Source organism: Schistocerca nitens, chromosome 6 (assembly GCF_023898315.1).
Source record: "Schistocerca nitens isolate TAMUIC-IGC-003100 chromosome 6, iqSchNite1.1, whole genome shotgun sequence".
In the NCBI taxonomy this organism is placed as follows: Eukaryota; Metazoa; Arthropoda; class Insecta; order Orthoptera; family Acrididae; genus Schistocerca; species Schistocerca nitens.
In genome coordinates, this window is record NC_064619.1 from 345,892,014 (window position 1) to 345,916,146 (window position 24,133).

Consider the following 24,133-nt stretch of genomic DNA (forward strand, 5'->3'; position numbering starts at 1 on the left):
CACGGTCGAAGGGTTCCAATGGCCTTGGTAACGGTGTTCCATGGTAAGAATGTCTTGGTGAAAGCGTTCACCATGCTCATCGCTTACGGCTCCCAAATTTTCCGGGAAGAAATCAAGGTGAATTTTAAGCGACATTCTACACCCCCGTGTGCTTATAGTTGTCCAACAGATCATTCACAATAGTAACATAGATTTTGTCTTTTCTGTTACCCTAAAAGCCCTTCACAATTGCTTTAAAAGAAGACCTAGCAGCTAATCGGACATCTGTGAGTTTGATATCAAAGGTTGGATATATCAGAAATTTTCTTATTTGTGGACCAACAAATATACCCCTTTCAGGTTTGCCTCACTTAATTTGGGAACCTTTCTTTTAATTAGTTGAAGGCCTCACCTTTATCCAGAGCTTTTACAGAGTTCTTGATAAGGCCCAAGTTGATATGAAGGGGAGGCAAAATGATTTTATCGGGCTCAGCCAATGGGGTATTGTTCACATTTACGTTTCCAGGAACATATGACTTCCTTATAGGCCATTCTTTGACTGTGTAGTGGTTCTTAGTGTTACGGCTGTAAGGCACAAAAAGCAGCAGTATTTCGTGAATCCAGCCTGTAATCCTGTAAAGAGTGCAACAACTTTTAAATCACAGCAAAGCTGCCATTCATTATCCTTATATTTTATTGCCTCTAGAAGCAAAGCCCTGGTTTCATAAGTTTCTTTCATGCCTACAGCGTAAGCCAAAGGTGCCGATGGAAAATCATTGGCATGATGCAGTAGTACTGCTTTCAAGCTGGTTTTACTGGAGTCAATAAATAGTCGCCACTTCTGTGGATTACACCTAGCTGCATCATCAGACCATTGACATCTCCACATACGCACATTGATTTCTACATACCGAAATATCGAGAGAAGGAAGCACCTCTTGATCTGAAACAGAAAATTTTTGTCACTGGAGTTGAAGGTTCCGTTGTTGCAATCTCGACCCCAAGAATTCAGCTTGCTGTTTCGAAAGTTTTAGATCGCGATCCAAATCATTCAATTCCATATGATTACAGAGCTGTGGCGAAGTGTCATGATAGTGAGGGCAATACTCTTCTATGTGTTCAGTACTTTCTGAGTCACTTGACATGGTGTCTGGTTCCATGACTTTCAAGTTACAGACAGGAACAGGCAACCCCTCATCTGGGGCACAGGCAAATGCACTGAAGCTACATTTGGATACTTTATTTTATGTCTAGTTTTGCTTGAATGTCACGAAATTTTGCAAGACAGAAGTAACAGTCTGAAAAATGATCATTAGGCTCACACCACACCATCGGAACAGCGAATGGCATGGCTCGGCGTTTTCCTTTCAACCAGTCCGTTGAGGTTGTAATAGAGATTATGCAGGCAATATGAGGTGGAAAGTTTTTATCTTCATCACCAACAGGACAATTAAAATACAATTTATATGCCTTCTTAATCAAATCAGTGATTGGTTTTCTTTGGGTTTTTGGAGTGAATTTCCCACACACATAACAAAAGTTGTCGAGGTGGTTTAGGCAGCAACGAGTTAACTTGTTGCCTTTTTTCTTAGTGTAAGCTTTAAACACAGAAAGTTTGCGCTATCTTTCCGCAGAAACACTCACTGAGGATCTCTTTCACACCACTGGATTACCACACCAACTATTTACTGACGATTTGTAAAGCCGCGCGAGGTAGTCGTGCGGTCTTGGGCGCCTTGCCACGGTTCGCGCGGTTACCCCCGTCGGAGGTTCGAGTCCTCCCTCGGGCGTGGGTGTGTGTGTTGTCCTTAGCGTAAGTTAGTTTAAGTTAGGTTAAGTAGTGTGTAAGCCTATGGACCGATGACCTTAGCAGTTTGGTCCCATAGGAACTTACCACAAATTTCCAAATTGGACTGGATTCGCATTCGGGAGGACGACGGTTCAATCCTGCGTCCGGCCATCCTGATTTAGGTTTTCCGTGATTTCCCTAAGTTGCCTCAGGCAAATGCCGGGATGATTCCTTTGAAAGGGCACGGCTGACTTCCTTCCCCGTCCTTCCCTAATCCGATGAGACTGATGACCTCGCAGTTTGGTCTCCTTCCCCCAAATCAACCCAACCCAACGATTTGTAGATCTTCTAGCTCTCCTCTGCAAATTAAAGACAAACAATTAAACATCAAAACAGAAGAACAGTACTAAGCGAAATACTGAATACGAAAAATTAAAGACCTTTAAAAACTCAAAAATGTTACGTGCTAGAACATTTTTAAAGGTATATTCGGATTCTACACACCAAAATACATACTACTTGATGTATCACATCCCAGATGCAAAATGTCTGTTGACTAGTGTTACATGCTACCCCGTTAGTAAATAGTATTCAGTTTTCTGAGATGTAATTGTTAGTGTTAGCCTCAGTTTAAAGCCTGCATTACTGTAAAGGTCTCTACTTATAATGAGCCTAAAGTTAACACATCCTGAAATTATATTCACTGTGACTTTATACATTTTTAACAATAACGGCTTCTTAACAACGCTTATTCTTCTTTGTAAACTGTGTACGTAGGAATTCCCCTCTTTATTTATTAACAGACCCTACAGTTGGACAATTCAGTAAAGCAGCTAAACTTAACTGCAAGAAACAGAAATATGTCCTTTGACTAACTAATTGAGATTGCGACTTTATTGCCTCAGAAAATAAATACTCCTTCAGAAAAAAGGCTGAGAAACGTTGTTTTATCCGGCTATGCTAAAAAAATTTATTATGTCTTTATAGCCACAGGAATAACGATTGTTGGTAAGCCTCCGTGTGAGCTCCACTCTATCTAACTTTACCTTCTTGAGCTTTTCGCGAAATACACATGAGAGCAAGCATCATAATGGTTAACTCTTCTAGGACCTACACTCCCGGAGTCTTAACACTAAAGCACATCGTGACGCAGAACGTATATCTTGTAGCGTCTGTCAAAGGAATTTGCTGAGGGTCTCCCTCACGGTTTCGCCCATGCTGAGTGAACCTGCAACGAAATGCACTGCTCTTCTTTGGACCTTATTTATTCCCTCTACCAATACTCTCTGCTGCGGATCAGGCTAACGAGTAATAATCACGTACTGATCGAACGATGGTTTTCTGAACTACCTCCTTTGTGGGTGGTGGGTGGACTCCATTTCCTGAGGACTCTTCCGATGAATCTTTCTGAATTTTATCTTACCTGTGATTTGTTTTATGCGATCGCTCCGCTCGCATACTCTTAGATATTTTATGGACATGACTGCTTCCAATGCTTGTTCTGCAGTTATGTACTCGCTTAATAACGAGTCTATTTATGCGCAGTATGTTACGTTTATTTATGTTGAGGGTCAACTGCCACTTCCTGCACCAAGCGTCGACCCCTGTAGGTCTTCCTACATTTCGTTATAATGTTCAAGCATTGCTATTTCTCTGTGTGCAGCCCATTATCAGCGGAAGCCTCATGGAACGTCCGACGTTATCCGCTACGTCTTTTATACATCGAAGCGCCAAAGATACTGTTATAGGCATGAGTATTCAAACAGGCAGAATATGGCGCTGCGGTCGGCAGTGCATGTATAAGACAAGTGTCTGGCGCAGTTGTTAGATCGGTTACTGTTGCTACAAAACTGAGCGTTGTTATTCTCACTAAGACACCGCAGCATGGGCCATTTGCAACACCCCTTGATATTTCCATTCAGCCTGATGTCTCATTTATTGAGGTTATCAAGGCAGGTTATCAAGATTTAAATGAGTTTGAACGTCGTGTTACAGTCAGCGCATGAGCGATGGGACACAGTATCTCCGAGGTAGAGATGATGTGGGGATTTTCCCGCACGACCATTTCACGAGTGTACAGTCAATATCACGAACACAGTAAAAAATCAAATCTCCGACATCGCTGCGGCCGGGAAAAGATCCTGGAAGAACGGGAGCAACGACAACTGAAGAGAATCGTTCAACGTGCCAGATCTGCAACCCTTCCGCAAATAGCTGCAGATTTCAGTGATGGGCCATCAGCAAGCGTCAGCGTGCGAACCATTCAACGAAACATCATTGATATGGGTTTTCGGAGCCGAGGGCCCATTCACTCGTGTACACTTTATGACTGCACGACACAAAGCTTTAAGCCTCGCCTGAGCCCGTCAACACCGATATTGGACTGTTGATGACTGGAAAAATATTGCCTCGTCGGACGAGTTTCGTTTCAAATTGTATCGAGCGGATGGAAGTGTACGGGTATGGAGACAACCTCACGAATCCATGGACTCTGCATGTCAGCAGGGGCCTGTTCTGTAACGGTGTGGGGTGTGTGCAGTTTGAGTGATATGGGACCCCTGATACGTCTAGATACGACTCTGACAGGTGATACGTACTTAAGCATCCTGTCTGATTACCTGCACCCATTTATGTCAATTGTGCATTCGACGGATTTGGGCAATTGCAGCAGAGTAATGGACACCCCACAAGTCCAGAATTGCCACAGAGTGGCTCCAGGAACACACTTTAGAGTTTAAAAAAATTTACTGGCCACTACAACCCCCGGACAAGAACATTACTGCGCATATCTGGGATGCCTTGCAACGTGCTGTTCAGAAGAGATCTCCACCCCCTCGTACTCTTAGGGATTTGTGGACAGCCCTGAAGGATTCATGGTGTCAGTTCCCTCCAGCACTGCTTCAGACATTATTCGAGTCCACGCCACACAGTGTTGCGACATTGCTGCGTGTTCGTGGGGGCTCTACACGATATTAGGCAGATGTACCATTTCTTTGGCTCTTCAACGTATATGATAGTCATATAACATCCCCTTAGGATCCCACCCGAAGTTACTTTTACGTCTGAAACTTCCCGTCCGTTCTGTTTTCTGTGTTCCATTTGCTAGATACTCTTCAATCCAATCACACAGCTAACCTCTACGTTCGTATTTAGTTCATTAGGCAGGAATACGGAACTGTATCAAACGTCTTCTGGAAGATAAAAAACACAGCACAACCTAGGCGCCGGTATCTACAGCTTTCCGCATGTCGTGGGCGAACAGACTGGCATTCAGACGATCATTGTCTTCGAAACGCATGTTGAGTTTCACAGACGAGATTTTCGGTCTCTAGAAATGCCGTAATACGTGAGCACAAATTATGTTCCAAAATTTCTAAAAAGACTTACATTAGCAACATCGACACATTTTTGTACGTCTGTTCGACAGCTTTTGTTGAAAGCGGGAATGACTTGTGCTTTTTTCCGACCTATAGAGCCGCTTTGCTCCTCCAGCGTCCTACAGTAGATTGCTGCTAGAAGAGGAGCGAGTTGTTAAGCGCTAAGGTACGGAGTTAAAGGCAGCGAGAACAAACAAAGATTCCTGCGTCGTTTAAACTCTGTCTCTCTCTCTCTCTCTCCCTCTCTCTCTCTCTCTCTCTCTCTCTCTCTCTCTCACACACACACACACACACACACACACACACACACATACACACAAACACGCACATACACTCAAAGAAAGAAAGAGAAAAAATAGAGACGATGCTGCACGTTACTTTGAAACCTCGTTTCCTGGATTCACTGTGAAACGTCATGAATGGTGGTATGGTTTTATTAAAACTGTATTCTATTCGCAAGCAAATAATTTTCACCGTCTTACAAACGTACATGAAGTGTGGAATGGAGCATAGTGCAAATAATTAACCTGCAATGGGCACAGATGTATAAAGTAGAAAGAAAAGTCGTGTATACGGCGTGTTAGATGGATATTTTCCTGGCAAGGAGAAGTCTAGTATGGCATCGATATCTTGGTTATTATAAAAATTTCTTTAGTTCACATGGAGAAGAAATTTGTTGTGGCCTTGGAGGACCACACTAGCAATCACATGTGATATAGGGCAACCACGAACACGAAGAAATTAACCTACTTGAATTTTGATATCCATTATTCCGTAATACCTGTACTGTGTTCTAACATGTGCGCCACCTCATTCGATTATGCGTTCTTCGTGCAGAAAGACTATCATATGTTGAAGGCATAAACGAGACATGAGGCTGAATGGAAATATCAAGGGGTGCTGCAACCGGCCCACTCTGAGGTCTCTTTGTGAGAATAGCAACGCACAGTTTTTATAATGAACAAGCACAAGGTGACATACTTGTACACAGGAGAATAAGAATTGTACCTATACATCTCCGTCTGCTGAAAGTGTTGTGTTCTGCCCACTCGTTGATATAAGGTGCCTAGCAAATCTGCTTCACGGATCGCTAAACAGTCAAACAAATCGTATTAATGATTTTTTATTACATTAAGATCAGTGACAACACTTAACTTTGAGAAATGTACAACGAGATGTCGCAAGTAAAACGGGAACATGAAACATAAGCAATCTCTTCAGTATATACGATTCCAATACAAGTCCAGTAATACAGTCCTAAGTCACTGCTGCAACGCTCGTAGATCGGATGGACTTCGACTGGGACTCTGCCAGGAGGCGCGGCGCTTATGTCCTCTTAAGTGTAGATGGCGCTACCGTCTCGTTGTAGTCGTAGAGAGGCGTCAGTCAGCTTACTACTGGCTGACGTCTTCTCACAGCCTTCTCTTCTGGATGACGTGTCGGCAGTTGACGATACGCCGGAACAGAAAGTATAATAACAGATCTGTCACTTTTTAATTTCCTTAACTGAACAAGATGCTCTTGGAAAGACGCAGAGTCGACTCGCATTTTGAAATTACTAACAATACCAATAAATTGAATAAAGGAAAGAAAAATTAAATAGATGTTGGACGAAGGTATACTCAGGAAAGGTAATGGTACGCTGAATATGAAACCTCATCTGCTTGTTAATGGAAGAAGGAAATTTTTAAAAAAATTTGGACTTTATCAAATATAATATGTAACTAATAAGGGTCTTGGAGAATTAATGTCAATACTAGACAGCTGACAATATGAGATACCATTAGGTGAAGTTCAGAGACAAAAGAGTAGTTTAAAATATCTGTCAACACGAAGCAATAGAAGTGAAAAGTAAGATACGTTCGTATTAAGAAACATGTATGATTCGTGATAGCTCATTACAACTGCAGTTTAAGAAGTGCTTGAGCGGCCCCTCCCGCGGGAGGTTCGAGTCCTCCTCCGGGCATGGGTGTGTGTGTTGTCCTTATCGTAAGTTAGGTTAAGTTAGTTTAAATAGTGTGTAAGTCGAGGGACCGACGAGCTCAGCACTTTGGTGCCTTAGGAATTCACACAAATTTGAACATTTTGAAGTGCTTGAGGAGGGTTTAAAACAGGAATAAAAGAACTGAGATTCAGATGTAGCGTTGTTTTCCTGGCTCATCTGCATATTCCAAAGGGAATAGGTACGCTGCGTATTATAGAATTTCGTTCAAGTATAAAAAAATTATCATCAAAGTAATGAAGAGTAATAAGATCAGTATTAGCAATCAACTAAATACCAAGCCGGAAGATGGTATACAGAGGAAGTAACAGAATCTGCTGCTTATGAAGAAGGCTAACCCAACATGTACGAAATCAGAAAGATTAAATAGATAATAAACAAAGGAGAAAGAAGGATTCTTCAGGCAACTGTCGACCTGAAATTAAAGAAGCTGTTTCTCAAACTACGCAACTGAATTTTGTCAACGTATTTTTCCCTGTAAGTAAAACGTTGACTTCGAGGGACTGTGTACTTTGAGGAACGTAAAGGGCACAAGGGATAGTTTTGAAAGGATATAAGCATGTTAAGAATAAAGTGGACAAAACTGATACAAAGTGAAACGGGTGAAAAAAAAAATAGGAGATGCATGGAGCAACAGCATAGGGAGATGTTCCACGGTCGCATCTTGAAGTGATTGATCTAGTGTGGTGACAGATGAAGAAAAAGTTTGTAGCAGAGCTGACAGTGCAGATCATTTATGACATTCGATGCAGCGAATAAACTTACATGCAGTGGTTAACAAAGGGTGGAAGCGAAACTGCAGCAGGGCATTAAAAGAGAGTGTAGAGTGTAAAAGTGTGAGGTAAAGCAGTCACAATCGAGGACTGATTTGCTTTAATATACATATGTGCTAGAGGTGGAGGTAGTGTTTCTTTCTCCTTTCTTCTGACTTATGTGAATTCCTAACCAATATTCATCTTGACTTTTTTAGGTACATAAACCAAACTGATCCCAGTTTCAGGTCCTGAAAACTATAATACAATAACAAAGCCCTGAAACTTTGTAGAAATGAGGGCATCAAGAAAAGCGTCAAACAGCCTTTTCAGAAGGAGTCATTAACTGAAGTGAAACGACCGTTATAGCAACAATATTCTTCTATGGTACCAGAACATCAAACAAAATCACTCTTATTCACACAGCATTGATTTTTCTATTACGTATAGTTCTAACTAAACTGTTTGTAAATTAAGCGTAATATGTTTTGTTTGGAAGTAGTTGCCTTGTTAGGCTCTGCAGATTTACGCTGTGTTCTGCAACGACAGAGAAACTGCACTGGTTCTACGAACATTACCATGCGGCTCCGAACCGCTTCATTTGCATGTTACTACTCCGTCTCACGGAAGCGAGTGACTCGCGTGCACGCTTTAATGCTACACGGCTGGCTCTAGGAGTACGTACACATCACGGTAATTGTACGCGCGAGTGCGTGGTCTACTCTGCATCTGTACAAGAAACACTCTTTCATAGCTGTACGTCACTCAACCAGTTAGATTTCCAGATTCACCGGCTGTATGAACTATGTTATATTTACCAATGACGTAGGCAAAAAGATTATGGTGCTTAATATGCTTCATCCTCCTTTTCATACTCTTCTTCACCTGATATAATAAGCCTTTATTCGTTAAAGCTCCCATTTCATCTTCGACATTTCCATATTCTTTCACTCTACTGCATCAATACACTGACGGATAAAAAAATTGGTACGCATGGGAAGACGACGGTGATTTTGATCCGATGACGGCATTTGCCATCTGGGGGGATAGTAGATGTACTGAAAATCGTTTCAACGTGGTCTTCAACCAGATAGCTACCAGACTATCAATTGTGTCTACCCTTTAATAGGGAATGCTCACAGCCAGAGGGCTCAGTGTCGTGCAAACATGTGAAGCAAGAAGGTAACAGTGCCATGGAGACGCAGCCTTGCTTCCTAGAGCCAACCGAGCGAATTCGCAAGTGTCAAATAGTGGCCTTTCGACTGGCGGGATGGTCCTTTCTGAAAAGTGCCACATAACTTGAACGTGCTGTTGTTATCAGTGGTCACGTGAACACTCTCACACAGGTAGACGAGGTTCTGGACGTCCACGCAGCACAGACGCCAACCAGGATCTTCGTACTGTAACAGCAGCAGTCGCAGATCGTCCAGCTACCGAAGTACAGATAAGAGGGCTCGTGAGCCCAGACGTGTCAGCGCGAACTGTTGCAAACCGAGTATTAGCAGCGGGACAACAGGTGCGCGCTCCTCTAACCCGTCTTCCACTCATGCCATAGCATCGACGTGCACGGCTCGATTAGTGCCGTCAGTAGATCACTTGTAAGATGGTACGGCGCGCCGTGGTCTTCAGCAATGAAAGCAGATTCTGTCTGGATGCAAGTGATGGCCGTTTGCACGTACGACATAGACGTGGTGAACACTGTCTCGTAGAGTGCATTCATCCAAACCCCACTGCTTGCGCCGCAGGCTTTATGGTCTGGCTTACGATAAGCTACACCTCTCATCCACCTTTGGTGTTCCTGGAGGGTACACTAACAAGTGCTCGGTATCTGCAAAATGTTGTTAGACTCGTTCTTTTGGCGCTCTTGGAACAGAAAGGACACTCACCTGAAGATGGCTGGACGATTGCCAGCCGAAATATCGTGGGAAGAGGTCAACATGATCCGTCTGCAATCCCGAAACCTCATCGAGCAAGGGGTTTATCACTGTGGCGAGATTTTCTCACTAAATCTCAATCACTAACTTCCTCCTCCGATTGCGAAAATATTTTGTTGGCACCACCCTACATAAGAAGAAATTATCATCGTATAAAAATAAGATAAATCGTAGCTTGCACGGAAAATTTAAGGCTCGTTTCTCCTGTGCGCTGTTAAGAGAGTGAAATGGCAGCGAAATAGGTTGAAGGTGGTTTATCCAACAAACACTTGCCAGGCACATTATTGTGGATTTCAGATGAGTCATGTAGATGTAAACACCAAATTTATGCAGTCAGTGAATGCCGAACATTCAAGACAGACAAACTATAAAAAGAGGAAGAAATTGATATTAAGGAGAGAGAGAAAAGTTATACAACTATTTCTCAAAGAATATGCGGGGCGTAAAGTATATAGATCCTGGTCTTTCGTCGTGTAGAGAGGTATTCGCTATAGTCTTCATCGTGACACGGAGCATAAACAGAGATTTTAAATTATGTGCTCTGATGACCTAATAACAGACTGTTACTTGACCTATATACAACGAGAAACTTAGTTAATCATGTCTCGTAGGCGGGCAGTTGCTATTACAACACGCATCCTCGCTCGGTAGCTGTTCTACCCGTTAGTACATTCTTACGGGCACACTCGAATGAAACCGTGTAACGTAAACGTTTAGGAACCGAATTAGACTTTTCTTCACTAGAGTATGCTTCGAAAGAAAATATGACGACTGAGTAGTTTCCTCTACATAAATGTACCTAACTGCCATTTTCCTGTTGCAGGCAAATATTTATTTTAGTAACAGATCTGCAGTCGCAGAACGCTCTGTAATCGCCTTGTATAATCAGAAGCCAAGATAACCGTACCGTTCCATCCCACATTTCCAGAAGGATGTACCGTAATTTGAAGTAAGAAATATGCTCATGCCGGGATGGTAAAAGAAGTTTAAAACGTTGTCCAGCTGTGAAAACTGGGGACTGTCGACAAGCTGTGAAAGCTGGGGACTGTTGACAAGATACGCAAAGCTCAGAAGCAATGCAGGTGCGATCGTAGACATAATGAAATCCAGTGAACAAGAGAGGAAGAATAAGATAAAATTGTAGATGCTTATTTAGATTTAATACCTTTTTAACAACTTTCCGTCACAAGCTGCCTTCATTCGGTAATATCGTTGCCGCTCATACATCTATCTATATATCGATATACGGGGTGGCAATTATTGAACTACATGAAAAAAACGTAAATTAGTTATAAATTACGGAATGCGCACACTTTATTCAACATTTAACCGTCACTGCAGATATTGGGATTTAGGTTATGACATGTTCGATATGCCTGCCACCATTGGCGATGATGTGGCGCAGACGAATAGCAAAATTCTGCATGACCCGCTGAAGTGTCGGAATATCGACGCTGTCGATGACCTCCTGAATGGCTCTTTTCAGCTCAGCAATAGTTTTGGGGTTGTTGCTGTACACCTTGTCTTTAATATAGCCCCACAAAAAGGAGTCGCATGTGTTCAGATCCGGAGAATATGGCGACCTATCGAGGCCCATGCCAGTGGCCTCTGGGTACCCCAGAGGCGGAATGCTGTCCCTAAAGTGCTCATCCAGGACATCAACCACTCTCCTGATACGATGGTGTCGAGCTCTGTCTTGCATGAACCACATCTTGTCGAAATCAGGATCATTTTGGATAATGGGGATGAAATTATCTTCCAAAACCTTCACGTACCGTTCGGCAGCCACCGTACCATCAAGGAATAACGCACCAATTATTCCATGACTGAACTTTGTACATCACACAGTCACTCGCTGAAGGTGAAGAGACTTCTCGATCGCGAAATACTTTTTCACAGTCCCCCAAATGCGCCACTTTTGCTTATTGACGAACCCATCGAAATGAAAGTGCGCTCCGTCGCTAAACCAAACAACAATGCGCATACTTATTTCCATCATGGCCCGCGGCCAACTGTGCAGATTGAACGTTCTAACTCAAACCGTTCAGAGGGCTTACAGCCCGTCAATTCTATATGGTGCTTCTTCACTATCAACTTAAATATAATATCTCTTTTGGCAAGTAGGACATGAAAGTCGATAATTTTGCTCATCTGCACTATTTGCATTCACGTTTAACGAATTGAACAAATATTAAAATTACATTAATTATTACTACAGAAAATACTCCATGTCCGATGAAAAATTACAACATGCACGCTAGGCAATAAGTTCAAAATGAAAACTTTAACAAAAATGTGCGTGTACAACAGTATTTAAACTTCAAAATCTTGATACGACAAAACTGAATATAGAAAAAAAGTCTCACCCTTAAAATAAGAGCCTGCAAAAGGGTTCATTAGTCTTCAGTACTCAGGCTTCAACGAAAGCACTTAAGTACGATTAAAACAATTGTACAGCTCACACATGGCATACACTGCCAAAAAGTTGCACCGTAACTATTGACACCCATTGCATATGCTCGCCGCGGTAAAATATGATGTATACAGCACCAACCACAGAGGTTTTTATTTTTTAAATTTTTTTTAACACGCGACTGCTGTTGGACGTAAAATAGACAAATTACCCTGTAGCACCCTTGAACCAAAATGTGGCCATTGGCGGGAAACTGTAGGTATACCAGGATGGTGACCACTTGCGAGTTTTCTTGTAACCCAATACTTGCACAAGACAATACAGTCAGCCAGGAACAAAAGCCCAGACTACCATGATAGGCCTGAACAAATGCGAGAATCAGAAAGTGTGACTATAGACTCTCTTAAACACAACTCATAAAAATCAACCAAATTAAAATCCACGGAACATCGCTGGTTAGAACGCAGTAACAGTGTAGTGCAGCCATCTTACTTTATAGTTTCAGAACAGTCAAAAGTCTCAGTAACTATTGTGTAAGGAAGGCTGTGGGTTGCCATGGTACGAAAATATAAGATTTACTGAATGCCATAACAAGAAATGGGGAGAACAATATAAAATTGAGAAGAGTGGTAGCAGCGATAACTGACAGTCAAAAAAAAAGGAAGTTTATAGTATAGACAGTTTTTAACCTTCCAGAAATCAGCTGAGTTTATGTAGTCAACTGATTGTTCTTTGTTTCCAAGATAGAGAGCACACTTCAGTGCTTAGTTTTTCGTATTAACGAAATAAAGAACCTAACTTTTCTCACAATATTTGCTACAAATGAGAATAACGATATATTAGATACCTTTATAAGAATTATGATGCTCTTCACTAGCAACAGCGAAGAGAGTTGCAGATAAAATTTATGCTGCAATTCACAATATACAATGGAATCGGTGTACGGCCGCTGTTTATCAGGACGGAGAAGAGCCCCTGTACGTTTTATTTGGTGTACCATATGGGATCTTGCTTTAAAAAACCGTGCAGGAAAAGAGAACCGGTAGCTTTTGAGTACAGCATTGGTGGTATCCTGCTGAATGTAACAAGATAAGAAATATAAGGCTGCGTGTTGAGGCACAGGGAATATTTCTGCTTTCCATTCACCAGTCGAATCGGAAGTGATTGGACAGATAAACTGGATGCGTTCCCCCGCCACGCTCTCCAGCATGGTTTGAGGGTTATTTATGTCGACGTAGATAAGACATTTATGCATATTACTCATACGTCTCTGACTGAGCTGGCAAACAGAGATAAATAAATGATTAAGAAATTAATACGGTTAATAAATCATGCTTGCTTTAGAGATCTCAACAGTATTTGAGGTCGGTTTTGTGATCCGTGGCGACGCACCGCAGCAGAAACGCACGTGCGTTTGCGGCCGCGGATGCCAGTACACGCTTGCCTCGCCACTCAAGTTTTTTTACGCCGCGTCCCGCCGAAGGGAACTGCAGCGCAAATCGCCCCACCTCGAGGAAAAACGGTGCACCGCCGAGGCCAATTAATAGCTCGCCTGGCGCTGCTGGCGAAAGAGCCGCTCCGTCATGCCTCGCTATCCGACGGGGACCTCCACACAAATTGACTTTAATTAGACGCATTTCCAACTGTGATAAAATCTGCGTCACAATCATCCTTGAGGCCTGTAGCCAGCCGTAGCTACCGTCAGATAACAAACTGAGTAAGCTTTCATTGTAACATGTCTCGTTCACCATACACCATCAGTTAATCAATCTCACTGGAAGTTTATGATACTTACCGTCTTTCATTTATTCTTTTCCGCCGATTATTTCCTCATCCTGCAAGACTCTCTTTATACGGTTTTGCTTTGGCGTTCACTACCAATGAAAGACAAATTACGAATAGTTGTGTCTCTTATTATTACAAAAAAGAACATCAAATATAAAAGAAACAGGCAACAAGCTGTCAGGAGCAAATAATTAGAAGAGACGAAACTGATGTGCTCTCTGGTTGGTCCTCTAGTTCACTTCCACTACACAGTCGGTTTCTTCAGTTATTAATTACAGTAATTCAAAACATCTCGATTTTCTGTTCGGTAACTTAATTGCATCTGGTAAATTACTTAATACAAATGCCTACACGTATGGTATAGTTTACATCAAATTGAAAATGTATAGTTAAATAAGTTTAAGTGAGTTTAAGTACGTTTGAGGACGACTGAAGTTGTAGTGTCATACGGAGCATTTGAGAAAACATTTCATTATTTTGGGGTTTGCATATACCCTCACTGTTTCGAAACAGTTGAAATCCTTCAGACAAAATTTGTACGTGCGGAGCATAAGAAATAACAATATCGTATACCGATCACCAGGAAGTAAGCCAGGGATATACGAGGGCCATCCAGAAGGTAGATTACGTATTGGCATTAAAATAAAGAAACAAGGTATAGAGAAAATGATGTTTCATTCATTTGGTTGGTTGGTTGATTTTGGGGAGGAGACCAAACAGCGAGGTCATCGGTCCCATCGGATTAGGGAAGAATGGGGAAGGAAGTCGATCGTGTCCTGTCAAAGAAACCATCCCAGCATTTACCTGAAAACGGTTTAGGGAAATCACGGAAAACCTAAATCAGGATGGCTGGACGCGGGTTTGAACCGTCGTCCTCCCGAATGCAAGTCCAGTGTGCTAACAACTGCGCCACCGCGCTCGGTTTTATTCATTTGCAAGCGACACTCAAATACTACTTTTCAACATAATCTACACACAAATTTAAACATTATCATAGCGGCGAATAAGTTTTGAAATTCATTTCATAAAATACTCCCGCCTGAGACTTCAACCAGTTAGTAACGTCCTCTCGCAGTTCCGCGACGTCGTCAGAGCATCGCATTGCGAACCAGTCTTCATCGCTGGAAAAATGTGGTGGTCACTGGGCGCAAGATCCGGGATGTCCGGCGGATGAGGAAACACCTCCCACATAAAAGCATGGAATGCTTCCCGAGAGTGATTTACCGTGTGTGATCGAGCGTTGTCGTGCAAGAACAAATTTTCTAAGGTCAACTTCCCTCTGCGCTCATTCTGAATTGCTCTTCTTAAGTTTTGCAAAGTTTGAATATACCTCGCATCGTTTATTGTAGTGGCCGCTCAAAAAATCCCAAAAAGCAGTCAACATAACTTTTTCTTTTTCAGAAAACGTTCGCAATCTTTTTCTTGGTCTTTCTGAGGGATTTTTGTGTGCCACTCCATATACTGCAATTTCGTCTCGCAGTTCACATATTTGACCAAAATATCGTCTCCAGTTACGATTACATCAAATAACGTGTCGCCATCTTTTTCGTAAGAGTCCAGAAATGTCAATGATGCAGCCACACATACTCATTCTTGCGGTTTTCTGTCAATATTTTTGATACCCATCTTGCACAAAATCTGTGATAGCCTAGCTTCTGTGCAAAGATCTGATGCAATAAACTTCGTGAAATTTGCGACAAACTAAACGAGAGCTTCGTTGTTGTGAATCGGCGGTTTTCTTGAATCTTTTCATGACTTTTGCGACCAGTTCATCAGTCACAATGTGAATCTTCTCATGACTTTTGCGACCAGTTCATCAGTCACAATGCTTGGTCGTCCACCCACCTCTTCGTCTTGAACATTAGTTTGGCTAATTTTAAACCTAATACACCACTGGTGGACTGCACCTTCAGTGATTGTATTGTTTCCGTACACTTAATACAGTTGCCCAAAAATTTCAATTGGTTTATAGTCTTTTGCGATCAGAAACCTTATTACTGACCGCAGTTCACAACTCGTGGGATTTTCAAAATGGCTCTGAGCACTATGGGACTTAACTTCTGAGGTCTTCAGTCCCCTAGAACTTAGAACTAATTAAACCTAACTAACCTAGGGACATCACACACATCCATGCCCGAGGCAGGATTCGAACCTGCGACCGTAGCTGTCGCTCGGCTCCAGGCTGTAGCGCCTAGAGCCGCACGGCCACTCCGGCCGGCCGTGGGATTTTCAATTGAGGCACACATTTTTATTGTGAAATAAAGGGAAACGACACGAATCTCACGCTGGAACCACGGATGCCGACTGAACGGACAAACGCTCAGACCACAATATGGCCCTTCTAGCCCCGCCTATTGTTGCTGCAGACGAAAACGTAATCTACCTTCGGGAGAGCCCTCGTAGATTAAGTTTCAAACATTTCCGCCGGCCGCTGTGGCCGAGCGGTTCTAGGCGCTTCAGTCCGGGACCGCGCTGCTGCTACGGTCGCAGATTCGAATCCTGCCTCGGGAAAGGATGTGTGTGATGTCCTTAGGTTAGTTAGGTTTAAGTAGTTCTAAGTCTAGGGGTCTGATGACCTCAGATGTTAAGTCCCATAGTGCTTAGAGCCATTTGAACTATTTTTTCCAAACATTTCCGGTGTGTTTCATGAAATGACTGCACGAGGAAAGTCATTGTCAATCCTTGCGAAGAAGAGAAAAACAAAATCGTTAAAATGATGTGCCGTTTGTTGTTTAAGATGTTTTGCGAGATGAATTTTGTACAGATACAGTTTCAGAATGTTTCGAAGCACCTTGAGAACAATGAGATAAAGTGAAGCGGTTAAGAAACTCGATTCGGAGCGAAGGTTCAAAAAGCCGTCCAACAGTTCTGATTCAGCCACCGTCTCCCAGCCATATCCTACACCATCTCATTAACAACTCACTCAGCTACAAACAACAAGAACCACTTCAATTTTCTCCCGTAAACTTGAGTCCCAACACCCCATTGTAATACCCTCCTCATTATCAGTTTTCTATCATGTAGATACACAATGCATGTAAATTGTTTTTAAACAGTAGCTGTAACTCAGTAGATAGGGCGTTTCCAATAAAGGGAATGTCTTAATTTTTCGTTGTTTTTTCTTCTTTCAAAGCGAATGCTAGAATGAAAAACTAGCTTTGGTCTGTCCTCTATCGCTTTCTTATCGAATTGGAACTTACGCTCCTTTTTTGATGAACTCGACATTCAGAGAACTTTAAGATCTAACCTTTCTTCCACACAGCGGCCTAAGGAATGTTCACCTGTCATGACACAACTGTCGCACTACTTGATAACTGGCAATAGCATTCAGCCTTTTCCGCCTTAGCAAACGCTGCTAACTCAGTCAGCTATGGTGTAACAGGCCTCCCGCCTCTATGTCTTCCGTTAGCTGTAGCGACAGTTTGAAGATGCGCTGTAGTTCTGCCACAATTATGTGACAAGTAACTCCCTGTATTATTGTCTAAACCGGAGTTGAGTCTTCACGAACGCACAGTTACTGGTAATGAGGCTATCTGTAAGTGTGAATACTGATTGTCTAGTACAGCAGTTACTGATTCTATTGATCATGAATACCTTGAGACTACAATGTAAGTTGATAAGAGGTGTCCGCGAAAGGAAAGGTTTCGAGTTCGAGTTTCGATCTGACACACAGCTTCATTCTGTCAAGGAGCTCCAACACAGAGCACACTCCGCTGCAGAGTGAACGATTCGTCCAACAATGTGAAAATTATTCTTGCGGAGTTTAAAATCTCTATCTTACTGTGGTTTAAGAACTGGAAGTCTAATTAAAATTATCTCTATTCATACATTTCTCATTAAAAGTTGGTATTTGGAGATCGGCAAACAGCTGTCTGCGAAATGATCAATAATTTTTCTTCTGTTGTATGACGCCAACGGTCTTGCCGCAGTGGTAACACCGGTTCCCGTCAGATCCCCGAAGTTAAGCGCTATCGGGCTGGGCTAGCACTTGTATGGGTGACCATTCAGTCTGCCGAGCGCTATTGGTAAGCGGGGTGTAGTCAGACATTGTGAGACAAACTGAGGAGCTACTTGATTGAGAAATAGCGGCTCCGGTCTCATAAACTGACATACGGCCGTGAGTGCGGTGAGCTGACCACATGCCCCTCCATATCCGCATCCAGTGACGCCTGTGGGCTGACGATGACACGGCGGCCGGTCGGTTCCGTTGGGTCTTCCAAGGCATGTTGGGACGGAGAGTTTCTTTTTTTTTTTTTGTATGAACGCCAGTAACGATCGTGTTGACATGATATGAACCAAAATTAAATAGAGAATGTAGATTTTCTCTGCGTCTTGTTCACAGCATCGGAAGGGCTTAACAATAACAGATGATGCTGTAGCCGAAATGACCGAGACATTGTCGTTCATTTTTACAGCGTTTTGTTTCTTCTTTCAAACATTAAATTTACTATTTATACACCAGTCAAGGTAAATGCAAAAGACATGTGGTAAAATACTAGAACTACTCGCAAACTACTGTTAACAGCATGTCATCTTTACTTTCCACAATGAAGCCATGAATGATCCCTTCCCATAGTAGGTAACATTTCTGACACCTAGTCAACTTAGCATTAACGGTTTATAAAATAATGATTTTTCCATTTGAAGACGTGAAGGCCGTTCTTAAAATTTGTCAATGGCAGATTTAAAGTTAACATGGGTAGTAACAATTCTGAGCCTTAACAGTATGTAGTTATTTCTCCTTTTCTCTCAAAAATCTTTTAATTAGTTCGACCATGACCACACCTATGACTCTACGACACAGATTTAAATCCATGCTACGTATTCATTCCTTCCTCCAATCTACTTTCTCTACGGCTACCTTCGTGATCGAACTGACTAGTTTTGACTGTCCACTCAAGTTCATTTCCTCGCTCCTTACTGGTTTTTCAACAACGCTTGCGAAGTAAATTTGATATATGTTTGATGCAAGATTAGGACTTATACAATGATCCTGTAATATGGGTGCAAGTTTTTTATTGTTCGCTTGATCTAGCACAATGATCCTGTAATATGGGTGCAAGTTTTTTATTGTTCGCTTGATCTAGCGCTCAACGAACATCCTGGGAAACTGGTCAGCAGGCCGCTGATGTACGTTAAAGAAAATGCTTATACAGGGTGAGTCACTAACTATTGCCACCAAGAATAACTCTGAAAGTGTGGTAGGAGCTGAAACGTTTGTGGGACAAAAGTTGCATGGGACAACACGGGCCATAACATGACGTTGATTTTTCGTTGCTAGGTGGGGTCACTTCAAAGATATGAAGATCAGCTTTGTTTTTTAAAATGGGATGCGACAGTTTGGTACTTATTTTATGATAGCGGCTATCGAGACGAATCCAGTGATGTGTAACAGTATGGTCCTTGAAGGTCAACGAAGGTCACAAAGGTGACATGAACGTCCATTTACAGAAGGTGTTCGAAGTGATGATCATTGATATCAATGCAGTGCTGCAATCGTCTTATCGTGTGTTGTGTGGTATTCCTTATCACTTCGGCACTTATCGAAGCACATGCTCTGACAATTCTCTCTCGCATATCTCCAGGTTTAGTTGGAACGTCTTTATAAACAATGTCTTTTACAATTCCCCACAATAAAAGATTCAGAGGCGTCAAGTCTGGTGAACGAGCCAGCTACGACACATCTCCTTCGCGTGCAATCCAACGATTTGGGAATCGTCTCTGCAACTCATTTCTAGCCATCAGCGAAATTTGTGCCGGACACCCATCGTGTTGATACCACATTTTTTTCCTTGTTCCTAAAGATATTTCTTCCGATAATAGACCCAATGTTTGTTGCAGGAATGTATTGTACTTCCTACCGTTAAGATTTCCTTCGATTAAATAGGGGCCTATAATTCTGTCCTCCAGAATCCCACACCATACATTATACATTCACCGACCACGAGTTTTGGTATGCAACTTGCCGCAGCAAACGTGGACTTTCAGTTGCTCAGTAACGCATGATATGCAAATTAACATTTCCAGGGTCGTGAATTTAGCCTCGTAGGTAAATAAAATCAAATTAATGAATGGGTCATTCCTCTGAATCTGAAGTTGAGCCGATCGGCAGAATTCAATGCGACGCATACATCCCGTACCAGTTAATTCTTGGTGGAGACTGGTATGGTAAGGATGACATATATGGCGATGCAGAACACGAACAACACTACTCTGGCTCATGCCAGATTCCCTTGCGATGCCACGCGAACTAGCACTAGGATCTCGAACCACAGTGGCAATGGTACCAATTTCCGTTTCTTCGTTAGTAACTTTCCTTTGCCGGATATATTTCCGATGCGTTAAAGATTCAGTTGTTCTCAATTTATCATACATATATTTGAATGTACGACGCGTAGGGTGAGTACGTTGAGGATATCTTTCAGCGTATAAGTCTCTAGCTCTCACTGAATTTCGCCGGCATTCTCCGTAAATGAGAAGCATATCGACTTGTTCTACGAAGGAATACATCATTCACAATCGCTTGCTTCGACGATACTAGTCTTACCGTTCCTATTAGTGTTGTATTGCGAAATCGTCGAATGGTGTTCACATGTCAATGGCACGTTAGATGGATACGCCGTATTCGGCGAATATTTACTATTTGCACGATATACGAGAGAGAAATGTCAGAGCATGTGCTTCGATAAGTGTCGATGTGGTAAGGAATACCACTCAATCCATGAAAAGAAAAAATGGTTCAATGGCTCTGAGCACTATGGGACTCAACATCTGTGGTCATAAGTCCCCTAGAACTTAGAACTACTTAAACCTAACTAACCTAAGGACATCACACACATCCATGCCCGAGGCAAGATTCGAACCTGCGACCGTAGCAGTCGCGCGGTTGCTGACTGAGCGCCTAGAACCGCTAGACCACCGCGGCCGGCCATGAAAAGAAGATTGCATCACTGCATTGATACCAATGGTCATCACTTCGAACACCTTTTGTAAATGGAAGTTCATGCCCCCTTTGTGACCTTCGTTGACCTTCGAAGACCTTACTGTTAACATCATTGGATTCGTCTCGATTGCCGCTATAAGAAAATAAGTACCAAACTATCGCGTCCCATTTAAAAAGCAAAGGTAACATGTATATCTCTGACGCGACCCCACGTAGCAACAAAAGAGCCGTTGTCCCATGCAACTTTTGTCACACAAACTTTTCAGCTTCTATCATACTTTCAGAGTTATTCTTGATGGCAATAGTTAGTGACTCACCCTGTATACTAGAATTAAATGTGTAATGATGACTGTCTCTGTTTTATATTGTTGCGTGAAAGAATTCCGGATAATAGCTCTGTCAATGCTGGTAGCAGTGCTCAATAATTTTTGAAATACAAGGAGTGAAAAAAAAAAAAAAAATTCACCAACCCGATCTTCACCACACCATTCCATGCACACCAGCAATATATAATTGTCTATAACAGTATCATCCTGTGCATATTTTAGATACAAAATGCAAATTTGACTACACTGTAATCACATGTACAACACTATCTTCATTCTGTACGATGTGCAATGTGCAATAGTTAGAACGTTGGGTTCACCTGACGACGTTAAAGATTCGATTGTGAGGATACGCTTGCTTGTTCTCATTTGTTAATTTTAACCTGTGTGACATGTAATCTGGATTCTAAATCTTTGTACAGCATGTACCGCAGTTTTGGTACAAAAACAAAAAAATGGCTCTGAGCATTATGGGACTCGACATCTGAGGTCATCAGTCGCCTAGAACTTAGCACTACTTAAACCTAACTAACCTAAGGACATCACACACACCCATGCCCTAGGCAGGATACGAACCTGCGACCGTAGCGGTCACGCGGCTCCAGACTGAAGCGCCTAGAACCGCTCGGCCACACCGGCCGGCGGTACAAAAACTCTTGCAGTTACTTGATAGTAACATAATACTGACAGTATAGCCGTTCCTATTCCGCATTTTGTGTTTGTGCATTTACTCTGCACTCTTACCACACACTGCACTCCTCTGTTTTCAGTCCATTGTCAGCACTGCTGCATCCCTTTTCAGTTGCGCCCTTTACCCAAAAGCAAAAAAAAGAGCCAACTCCACTCACTTCCTTAAATAAAAACAAATACGAATTTAAAATTAAATATCAAACTCTGCATCTCGAGCATTCTAACTAAACAATCTACACTTTCTGTTAACTGATGTGTTGCATGATGATACTTCTCGTACTTGTTATTACGCTGTTATAAAATTTTCATTGTTTGACATCCATTTTCTACCGAAAATGTGCATAGGGCGAAATTTTTGTAATGACAATGTGTAAGAAAGAGGGCTGTGACGTCCGAGAGGACAATTTTCTTCTTTTTTTTTGTATTCTACTGACAATGACATTAATAGCATTGAAACTGAAACTAGCAGGCACGAGAGGCTGCAATGAGGTCGTGTCTCCCTGCCGCCATTGCAGTGCCAGTAACGGCCTCACTGCAGACAAGACGCACAACGAGGGAAAGGTGCCATTAGCTTACTTGCGTGGGGTCAGTTTTAGCCTAGAACGTGGGGTTTTTGCTCGGTCGCAGCTTGGCGAACCCGCACTAAACGAGTTCCCTTCGCCACTTTACACGCCTGGCCGAGCGTAGGACATTGAGGGCAGGCAGGCCTTCTAGAGGAGCGATACGATATGCCCATATGTAGCGGCTGAAGCCGCGCCGGCCTCCGGTAGGCGGCGCCTGCTGCGGCGGCCGTGGCGCGGACCGCCTCAGTGCGCGGCTTGTTGTGACCGGTGCCTTGTGTTGTCTGTCCGGCAGGGACGAGAAGCAGATAGACTTCGCCGAGCAGCTGGAGAGCGTCGCCTTCGTGCTGTGCGCCGAGGACCCCGTCACGCAGGACAAGTTCTGCCAGATATTCAGAGCCAAGGGGGTAAGTACCGCGTCTGCCTGCTCCTTAACTATGTTTTGTCAGTGTTTGACCAGCATTCACTGCCTGCAGAACCCATTACAAATGTTAGTCGACGACAGTAGTGTTGCACCTAGGGGCGAGGAAGGATGATTGGCTGTATGAGATATTATTATGCTCCTTTGGATAACAGTTGCCTTAGATTATGTACCGTATATGCACAGTAATGCACTACTGAGAACTACAATAACCTTATATGGATTAATTGTCCAAAAACAGCATTTGTGCCCTGAATTTTTGTGAAGATAGCTGCAGGTGATGCCTGTCTAGTGTTCAATAGTGGAAATGTAGATAGGATTAAGTGAGTGCAGAGACGAGGCTTCCATCTACGTGCATTTACAGTGAAGATATTCAGAAGCATCGATGAAGTGCGACTGGACAAAGTTCAGGCAGAGAAGAAAAAGTGCAAAAATTGGCTAGACGAGGTAGACGGGGGAAGAGAATACTCCAGGAAGACACAGAAGAGAATAAAGATTATGGTTATGGATGGCATTAGTCACTAGAGGTATACTAATATTGCCAAACTTTGATATAAAAACTGTAAATTGAATTGCCGTAAACTGACTTTTGAGCTATAATGTTCTTTTCCTCTGGAACAACAAAAGCTAACATCCTGAAATTTTGAATAGTTCTGAAGAATTATTTCTTAAATAATCCTGTGTAGCACTTTCCCGTTACCTTGTCTCTGAGAAAAATTCTCCTTTAAAACTTGAGAAAAACAGAGCAGTCAAAGGTAACACAAAACTGAAAATTAATTTCAAATCAACTATGACGTTAAACAAAAATCTGTTCCACAAGTTTTATTAGCCTCTTACGCAGATGTAAACTGTGAAATTCCAGTTTTATTGCTTGATTAGTTTACAAGAAAAGAAACAATGCTAGTTAAAAATTCAAATCCTTAAAAAAATGTATGTCGATGAGCATTTTTAAACAGAAGTTCCACAGAATATGAAGCATTCTGTTGTACATAAGTCTCACTATTTTAGCTGTAATATTTTTGAGGGATACGTACGTTTAAGTACAATGATATATTTTGCTCTACGTCTGTCCTTAAAGGACGGATAATGCAAGAAAAAAATATTCAGTTCAATCATATAGCTTAAATATCCAAAGGCTGCCGTCCTACTACAAGGAATGGTG

At 42.3% G+C, this 24,133-nt stretch overlaps 1 protein-coding gene across 1 annotated transcript in view; it reads left to right on the forward strand.

Annotated features, from left to right (window-relative positions):
• The window catches only part of LOC126263357 (NADPH oxidase 5-like), a 425,625-nt gene that overhangs the window by 192,779 nt on the left and 208,713 nt on the right, over nt 1-24,133 (forward strand). Inside the window, exon 4 of the mRNA XM_049960447.1 lies at nt 22,846-22,957. Coding sequence (XP_049816404.1) covers nt 22,846-22,957 — 112 coding nt within the window. The remainder of the gene's footprint in view (nt 1-22,845; nt 22,958-24,133) is intronic.